General features: G+C 51.3%; 1 protein-coding gene across 1 annotated transcript in view; it reads right to left on the bottom strand.

Annotated features, from left to right (window-relative positions):
• Positions 1 to 9,532, bottom strand: part of PHLDB3 (pleckstrin homology like domain family B member 3) — a 32,890-nt gene that overhangs the window by 16,235 nt on the left and 7,123 nt on the right. The window contains exons 5-10 of the mRNA XM_025367285.1: positions 8,775 to 8,903; positions 8,146 to 8,307; positions 6,506 to 6,508; positions 6,236 to 6,358; positions 6,002 to 6,085; positions 5,437 to 5,550 (exon numbers count right to left, since the gene is read on the bottom strand). Of these exons, the coding sequence (XP_025223070.1) occupies positions 5,437 to 5,550; positions 6,002 to 6,085; positions 6,236 to 6,358; positions 6,506 to 6,508; positions 8,146 to 8,307; positions 8,775 to 8,903 (615 nt within the window). The remainder of the gene's footprint in view (positions 1 to 5,436; positions 5,551 to 6,001; positions 6,086 to 6,235; positions 6,359 to 6,505; positions 6,509 to 8,145; positions 8,308 to 8,774; positions 8,904 to 9,532) is intronic.

Raw genomic sequence — 9,532 nt, 5'->3', positions numbered from 1 at the left:
AGGAAGGAAGGAAGGAAGGAAGGAAGGAAGGAAGGAAGGAAGGAAGGAAGGAAGGAAGGAAGGAAGGAAGGGAAAGAAAGAAAGAAAGGGGGGGAAAAACATTGGTGGAACAACTGACAAATTATAAGTAAGATCTGTGGATTCTAATAGTATTGTCTCAGTGTTAGTTTCCTGAAATTGATCATTGAACTGTGGTTGTATAAGAGAATGGGCTTGACATTAGGTAGTAAATTTAGGAATATTTAGGGGTTAAGGGGAATCATGGGTAAGAAAATAATGGGCCAGGCATGAAGGCTGACACCTGTAATCCTAGCACTTTGGGAGGCCCGGGGAAGGCAGATCACTTGAACTCAGGAATTTGCAATATAGTGAGACCCTATGTCTACAAAGAATACAAAAATTAGCCTGGCGTGGTGGTGCATGCCTGTAATCCCAGCTACCTGGGGGACTGAGGCAGAGAATCACTTGAGGCTAGGAGGTAGAGGCTGCAGTGAGCCAAGATCGCACCATACACTTCACTCCAGCCTGGGCGACAGAGCGAGACTGTCTTTTTTTTTTTTTTTTTTGAGACGGAGTCTCGCTCTGTCGCCCAGGCTGGAGTGCAGTGGCGATCTCGGCTCACTGCAAGCTCCGCCTCCCGGGCCCACGCCATTCTCCTGCCTCAGCCTCCCGAGTAGCTGGGACCACAGGTGCCCGCCACCATACCCGACTAAATTTTTTGTATTTTTAGTAGAGACGGGGTTTCACCGTGTTAGCCAGGATGGTCTCGATCTCCTGACCTTGTGATCCGCCCACCTCAGCCTCCCAAAGTGCTGGGATTACAGGCGTGAGCCACTGCGCCCGGCGAGACTGTCTTAAAAATTAAAAAATTAAAAATAAAAACTCTGGGAGTTGAGAAATGTTAGCTCCACTTCACGGAGAGGAAACTGAGGCTCAAATCCCTGACTTTTTCTTGACTTTTTCTTGACTTTTCTTGACTTTTTCCTTCCTTTCAGCCATATTCCCAGCACTTCCTAGCTGGGAGATCTTAGATACTTGGCACTGAGGAACCAAGTGGGCAGGACAGACCCCAGCTTTGTCTGCATGGCACTTATGTTGTAGGAACCGCATAAGCCATCAGCAGGCCATAGAAACAGGCCGGTTCAGGTTCAAATCCCAGCTCTGCCACTTCCTGGGTGCATGTCATAGACAAGTCATTTCTCTTCTCAAGCGAGGTGTCCTCTCTGTAAAGTGGGTAACATCTCACTGCCCTTCCTGGGTTGTTGCAAGAATTAAACGAGTGACCTCACACAATGCATGTAGAAGCATGGGTGGCCCCCAGGTGAGATCCAGGAGCTAAGCAATGAGATCCACATTGGTGGATACAGGGTACACCTGGGCTTAGAGGCCTCCTGTGCACAGGAGCCAACAACTCAGGTGACAACTCCATAGGACTGGACATGGCGTCCCACCAAGTATTTTCATATATGCAATTTACTAATAAGGGTAATTGCTATTCTAAGTCACGTTGCCTGGCAACACAGCTGACACCTACCTTCGTCAGGTTTCCAGGGGTAGCAGCTAGAAAGTTAATTTCCCATACAGAAGAACATCTGCTAACCCTTCACCTGAATAATGATGGAACCTGCTTGTGGGGGTTCTTCCCAAGAAAAAATGAAATTTTATATATTAGGTTGAGCCAGGGGAATTGCCAGTATACAACTGTTTCTTGCCTCCAAGTAATAGCAATTCCATAAGGTTCAAAGTGATAAAATGGTTTAGAATAGACCCTGACCTATATTAAGTGCGTTAAAATTAGTATTATTAATATTGATTAGTAAATAACAATATATATATTTTTTGAGACGGAGTCTTGCTGTGTTGCCCAGGCTGGAATGCAGTGGCATAATCTTGGCTTACTGCAAGCTCCGCCTCCCAGGTTCATGCCCTTCTCCTGCCTCAGCCTCCCGAGTAGCTGGGACTACAGGCACCCACCACCATGCCCGGCTGATTTTTTGTTTGTTTGTTTTTTAGTAGAGACGGGGTTGCACCGTGTTAGCCAGGATAGTCTCCATCTCCTGACCTCATGATCTGCCCGCCTCGGCCTCCCAAAGTGCTGAGATTACAGGCGTGAGCCACCGCGCCCCGCCACGGAGTCTCACTCTGTCGCCCAGGCTGGCATGCAGTGGTGCGACCTTGGCTCACTGAAACCTCCATCTCCTGGGTTCAAACTATTCTCCTGCCTCAGCCTCCTGAGTAACTGGGATTATAGGCATGCACCAGCACACCCAGCTGATTTTTTTTTTTTTTTTTAAACAAAGCCTAACTCTGTCATCCAGGCTGGAGTGCAGTGGCATGATCTCAGCTCACTGCAACCTGCACCTCCTGGGTTCAAGCAATTCTCCTGCCTCAGCTTCCTGAGTAGCTGGGACTACAGATGTGCGCCACACCTCGCTAATTTTTGTATTTTTAGTAGAGACAGGGTTTCACCATGTTGGCCAGGCTGGTCTCGAACTCCTGACCTTGTGATCCGCCTGTCTCAGCCTCCCAAAGTGCTGGGATTACAGGCGTGAGCCACCGCGCCCAGCCAATTTTTTGTATTTTTAGTAGAGATGGGGTTTCACCAAGTTGGCCAGGCTGGTTTTGAACTCCTGACCTCAAGGGATCCACCCACCTCAGCCTCTCTCAAAGTGCTGGATTACAGGCATGAGCTGCCGCACACTGTTATTATTTATTTATTTATTTATTTATGAGACACAGTCTTACTCTGTCGCCCAGGTCTCAAACTCCTGACCTCAGGTGATCCACCCGCCTCAGCCTCCCAAAGTGCTGGGATTATAGGCATGAGCCACCATGCCCGGCCCACACACTCGTATTCTTAACAGCATTGCTTAAAGTTGAAAAAAACCTCAAATCACAACTTGCAGAGGGAGGGCTGTTCCATGTCCCCACAGTGGAATGTCAAGCCCAGAGTGATTAAGAACCTAGGCTCTAGGAGGTTGAGCGTGGTGGCTCACACCTGTAATCCCAGCACTTTGGGAGGCTGAGGCAGGAAGATTGCTTGAGCTCAGGAGTTCGAGACCAGCTTGGGCAACATGGCAAAACCCCATCTCTACACACACACATACACAAATTAGCTGGGTGTGGTGGCTGTAGTCCCAGCTACTCCAGAGGCTGAGGTGGGAGAATGGCTTGAGCCTGGGAGGCAGATCATGTCACTGCACTCTGGCCTGGGTGACAGAGGCAGACCCTATCTCAAAAAAAAAAAAAAAAAAAAAAAAAGGGGAAAAAGAACCTAGGTTCTGAAAACCAGCCTGGCCAACATGGCAAAACCCCATCTCTATTAAAAATACAAAAATTAGGGCCGGGCGCGGTGGCTCAAGCCTGTAATCCCAGCACTTTGGGAGGCCGAGACGGGCGGATCATGAGGTCAGGAGATCGAGACCATCCTGGCTAACACCGTGAAACCCCGTCTCTACTAAAAATACAAAAAACTAGCCGGGCGAGGTGGCGGGCGCCTGTAGTCCCAGCTACTTGGGAGGCTGAGGCAGGAGAATGGCGTAAACCCGGGAGGCGGAGCTTGCAGTGAGCTGAGATCCGGCCACTGCACTCCAGCCCGGGCTACCGAGCAAGACTCCGTCTCAAAAAAAAAAAAAAAAAAAAAAATTAGCCAGGTGTGGTAGCACACGCCTATAATCCCAGCTACTCGGGAGGCTGAGGCTGGAGAATCACTTGAACCCAGGAGGCGGAGGTTGCAGTGAGTTGAGATCACATCATTGTACTCCAGCCTGATCAACAAGAGTGAAACTCTGTCTCAAACAAATAAATAAATAAATAAAAGCCAGTTAGACCCTATTGCTACAAATTGGGCCCCTGCGTGGTGGCTCATGCCTGTAACCCCAGCAATTTGGGAGGCTAAAGCAGGAGGACCACTTGAGCCCAAGGGTTCAAGACCAGCTTGGGCAACATAGGGAGACCTCATCTGTACCAAAATAACTTCAAAAATCAGCTGTGCTTGGTGGTTCGTGCTTGTGCGTGCTTGTGCGTGGTTGTGCGTGGTGGTGCATGGCGGTGCATGGTGGTGCGTGGCGATGCGTGGTTGTGTGTGGTGGTGCCTGGTTGTGCGTGGCGGTGCGTGGTTGTGTGTGGCGGTGCATGGCGGTGCGTGGTGATGCGTGGCTGTGTGTGGTGCATGAGGTGTGGTGGTGCGTGGTTGTGCGTGGTGGTGGGTGGTTGTGTGTGGTGGTGCATGGTGGTGTGTGGTTGTACATGGTGCGTGCCTGTGGTCCCAGCTACTCAGGGAGGATCACCTGAGCCTGGTAGGTTGAGGCTGCAGTGAGCTGTGATCCCACCATTGCACTCCAGCCTGGGCAACAGAGTGAGACTCTGTCAAAAAAAAAAAAAGCTAGAAGAGGACTTGAAATGTTCTCAACATACAGAAGTGATAAATACTTGAGATGGATACCCCGAATACCTTGACTTATTATGCATTCTATGCATGTAACATCATATGTACCCCATAAATATGTTCAAAATATATCATTTTTAAAAAGAAAAGCCAACTAGTAGCTAATACACATCTTTTTCAAAAGGACGGGTTGAATATCCCTTCTCGGAAATACTTGGGACCAGAAAGGTTTCAGATTTGGGATTTTCTTTCAGATTTTGGAATATTTGGGTTGAGCATCTGTAACCTAAAACTCTGAAACCCAAACTGCTCCAATGTGCATTTCCTTGGAGCGTCATGTAGGCACTCAAAGAGTTTCAGATTTTCGAGCACTTTAGATTAGGGATTTTTTTTTTTTTTTGAGATAAAGTCTCACTCTGTCACCCAGGCTGCAGTACAGTGGCCTAATCTCGGCTCACTGCAACCTCTGCCTTCTCAGGTTCAAGCAATTCTCGTGTCTCAGCCTCACATCACCATGCCGGGCTAATTTTTGTATTTTTGGTAGAGATGGGATTTCACCATCTTGGCCAGGCTGGTCTCGAACTCCTGACCTCAGGCTATCCGCCCACCTTGCCCTCCCAAAGTGCTGGGATTATAGGCATGAGCCACCGTGCTGGCCGTCTGTTGTAACTGTTAATGAGCTGCCCCCTGATCCCCACAGTTTTAAGGAAGTCTAGAAGGATTCTCAAAACACAAGTAGCTGCATTACTTCTGAGAAGGGCAGAACTTCTTATTAAAATACACTGTTCGGTTGCTTTTAAAGTCTACTCCTGGGTGCACATGTTCCCATTTCACCAGGGCAGGGGTGGGTGTTACGCAGAAAAAAATAATAATAATAAAGCTGGAGTCATAGGAATATCCTCTTGGCCAGCCTTTCCTATCCCCACACCCCCGTATAGAAAATCAGAGTGGAAGTTCTGGAGACCCCAGTTTGGGGACTCTGCTCCTAGCCCCTCCCTCCCCGCTGACCAATAAGACATATGGGGAAACAGAGGCAGTGGGGGAAGTACCTGCAGGGAGCTGTGGACAGAGAAGAGGCAAGAAGAAGTAGGGGTGGCAGCGGAGTGGGCTGCGGGGTCCTGGAGCACCAATAGCTGGTGGTCTGTCTTCTGGGTGAACAGCAGCTGCAGGAGAGGGGGTAAAAGTTCGTGGGAGCAGGAGGGACCCCAGAGCAACCATGAGTTCCCACACGCTCTGGCCCATGCCTCTAGTGCCACCCATTTCTCAGAAAGAAAAACTAAGGAGAGATGGAATGTGGTCCTTAGTATCCAGTCTCCCAGCATAGGGCTGTGGGCAGAGACTGCTGGCTCCCTGAGGAGGGGCTGAGGAGGGGCTGGGGGCCTGGACTCCTGGGTCTGAGGGAGGAGGGGCTGGGGGCCTGGACTCCTGGGTCTGAGGGAGGAGGGGCTGGGGGCCTGGACTCCTGGGTCTGAGGGAGGAGGGTGCTCAGGGCAGGACCCCTGATCTGAGGGAGGAGGGGCTAGGGTCTGGACTCCTGGGTCTGAGGGAGGAGCTGGGGCCTGGACTTTCCAGTCTGAGGGAGGAGGGACTGAGAGGCATACAAAATCCCCATACCTTAGTGAGGGCTGGGTTGGGCTCAGAGAAGTCCCCGCCAGGTGTTCCCTGAAGGCAATTGAGCTCCAGCAGCCGGCTCCGTTCCTACCAGAAGATATGGACAGCTACGTGTCAAAGTCAGAATGGGCTGTCCTAGCTGCTTTCCCTAATGTCAGGAGACATCCGGGGTGCGGGGAGGTGGTGGGATGCCCCAAGGGGAAGTGAGGATGGTAGGGCAGGTGCCAGGGAGCTCACCTGTGACAGGGCCTGAAGGGCCTCCTCCTTCTTCCGGCTCAGCCCCCGGCTCTCGGCTGCCATCTGCTCCCCCAGTGACTTGAGCTGCTCTTCCAGGACCCGGATTCGGCGCTGCAGAGCACCCTGTCCCGGTTACTCATCTGCCAAGGCCCCAGCCACCCTCCCACAGAACCACGTCTGCCTGGAGGGCTGGGGTTTGCTCCAGCCCCTCCCAGAGACCACGGGGTCGGAGCATCCAGGGCTGGGGACCCAGCATTCAGCTCCCTGGACCCTCTTCCCTTTTGAGGGTCCAGAAGAGATCTGGGAAAGATGAAGAGAAAGGGATGGACAGAGAGAACAGCAACCAAGACAGGCCCCAAAAGACAGAGATGTAGACAAAGATTCCGGGAAAAGAAAAGATAGAAATAGAACAGAGACAAATAGAGACAACCTGAGACAAAGGAAAAGCCAGTGAGACAGGAAAAAGATCCAGAAACAGACGGGGAAAGGAAACCCACAGAAGAGCTTTTTTTTTTTTTTTTTGAGACGGAGTCTTGCTCTGTCACCCAGGCTGGGGTGCAGTGGCTGGATCTCAGCTCACTGCAAGCTCCACCTCCCGGGTTTACGCCATTCTCCTGCCTCAGCCTCCCGAGTAGCTGGGACTACAGGCGCCCGCCACCTCGCCCGGCTAGTTTTTTGTATTTTTTAGTAGAGATGGGGTTTCACCGTGTTAGCCAGGATGGTCTCGATCTCCTGACCTCGTGATCCACCCGTCTCGGCCTCCCAAAGTGCTGGGATTACAGGCTTGAGCCACCGCGCCCGGCCGAGCTTTTTTTTTTTTGAGACGCAGTTTCGCTCTTGTTGCCCAGGCTGAAGTGCGATGGCTCAATCTCGGCTCACCGCCACCTCTGCCTCCCAGATTCAAGCAATTCTCCTGCTTCAGCCTCCCAAGTAGCTGGGATTACAGGCATGCGCCACCACGCTCGGCTAATTTTGTATTTTTAATAGAGACGGGCTTTCTCCATGTTGGTCAGGCTGGTCTCGAACTCCCAACCTCAGGTGATCTGCCTGCCTCGGCCTCCCAAAGTGCTGAGACTACAGGTGTGAGCCACTGAGCCCGGTCGAGCTTTCTAATCCAAAACTTTGGGAAACTCTGTGTTAAATATGGTCAAACATGCCCATTTTTTTCCCAAGGGTCTGACAAGTCAGACCCTTGAATGTGAAGCTCCCAGGAGGGATCTGATGGAGTATCTTTTTGGAACAGAGGCAAAGAATGTGGTGGTGAATACCAAGTTTGTTCAAATCCTGGCTGTGGCGAGGCACGGTGGCTCATGCCTGTAATCCCAGCACCTTGAGAGGCCAAGGTGGGAGGATTGCTTAAGCCCAAGAGTTTGAGACCAGGTGAAACCCCATCTCTACTAAAAATACAAAACTTATCCAGGTGTGGGGGCTCGTACCTGTGGTCCCAGCTACTCGAGAAGCTGAGGTGGGAGGATCGCTTAAGCATAGGAGGTCGAGGCTGCAGTGAGCTGTGAACGTGTCACTGCACTCCAGCCTGGGTGACAGAGTGAGACCCTATCTCAAAAAATAAAAATAAAAAACTCCTGGCTCTATCCCTTACTAAAGAAACTTTGAAAAGATTACTTAAGCATCTTGACCTTCAGCTTCTTTATTTATAACATGGAAAAAAAAAAACAACGTAATAGGACTTGCCTCAATAGGTTTGTTGTAAGGATTCAATGAGGAAATGCTCATGAAACATTCAGGACCATATCTGGCACATAGTAAATGTTTCATCAGTACCAGCTCCTGTTGTTACTATTCAGAAGAACATGACAGGTAGGAAACAAGGACAGAGAAAAAGGCAGACATAGAGCAGGGGAGACAGAGAGGAGCAGCAAAGGGGGCAGTGCTGGTCTGGCATGGCTCACTCTGTGCTGCGCCGTGCTGGCCTGAAGTTCCTGGACCTTGGGGTCTGGCGTCTGGGGCCCAGGGCTGTCCCGATCCTCCTCCTCCTGCCGGCTCTCCCGCTCCAGTTGCTGGAACTCCAGGTCCTCATAGGCGCGTTGGGCCACATCCAGTTGTTCCCTCATCTATAGGTCGGAACACAAAAAGGCTGGATGTCTGGATCCCTAGCGCCCCGGGGAGTAGGGTGCTGGGGCTGGGACTCCTGGTCAGAGGAAGAAGGTGACTGAAGACCTGGATTCCTGGGTCCTGGGGGAGGAGGGGGCTAAGAATCAGAGGGCCAACTGGGCACAGTGGCTCACACCTGTAATCCCAGCACTCTGGAAGGCTGAGGCAGGTGGATCACCTGTCAGGAGTTCGAGACCAGCCTGGCCAACACAGTGAAACCCTATCTCTACTAAAATTCCAAAAATTAGCCGGGTGTGGTGGTGCGCACCTGTAGTCCCAGCTACACGAGAGGCTGGGTTGGGAGAATCGCTTGAACCTGGAAGGCGGAGGTTGCAGTGAGCCGAGATTGCACCACTGCACTCCAGCCTGGGCAATGGGGCAAGACTCTGTCTCAAAAACAAAAAAGATAGAACCAGAGGGCCATTACCTCCTGCACACGCTGCAGAAGCCGCTCGCGCTGGTCCTCTGGCTGGGAGTTGAGCTGTCCCTGGGCCTCCCGGAGTCTCTGGCGAAGACCCTCTAGGCGATCCCGTTCCTGGCTCAGCCGCCTCTGTTCCTGAAAGAACAACCAGGTTCTCAGCCTCAGCTTGAGCATAGAGGGGGAAGCAGTGGCCAGCCACATCTCAGAGCCTGCCTGGGGTGTCAGCTTTACAAAGGCAGGGACTTCATCTATGTGATTCACTCCTATGCAGGCCTGCCTCACAGTTAGAGCCAAGATTTTAAAGAAATGAATGAGGCCAGGTGTGGTGGCTCACACCTGTAATCCTAGCACTTTGGGAGGCCAAGGCAGGAAGCTCTCTTGAGCCCAGGTGTTTGAGATTAGCCTGGGCAACATAGGGGGAGCCCATCTCTACAAAAAACAAAAAAATTAGTGGAGTGTGTTAGTGCATGCCTGTAGTTCCAGCTACTCAGGGGGCTGAGGTGGGAGGATTCCTGGAGCCAGGGAGATTGAGGCTGCAGGGAGCTGTGTTTGCATCACTGTTCCAGTCTGGGTGACAGAGGGAGACCCTGTCTCAGAAGAGAAGAGAAAGAAGAGAAGAGAAGAGAAGGAAGAGAAAAAGAAAGAAAAAGAAAGGAAAGGAGGAGAAAGAAAAAGGAAGGAGGGAAGGAGGGAAGGAAGGAAGGAAGGAAGGAAGGAAGGAAGGAAGGAAGGAAGGAAGGAAGGAAGGAAGGAAGGAAGGAGGG

This window comes from Theropithecus gelada, chromosome 19, assembly GCF_003255815.1.
Source record: "Theropithecus gelada isolate Dixy chromosome 19, Tgel_1.0, whole genome shotgun sequence".
In the NCBI taxonomy this organism is placed as follows: domain Eukaryota; kingdom Metazoa; phylum Chordata; class Mammalia; order Primates; family Cercopithecidae; genus Theropithecus; species Theropithecus gelada.
The sequence above is the reverse complement of the archived record's forward strand: the minus strand, read 5'-3'. Positions and strand labels throughout refer to the sequence as shown.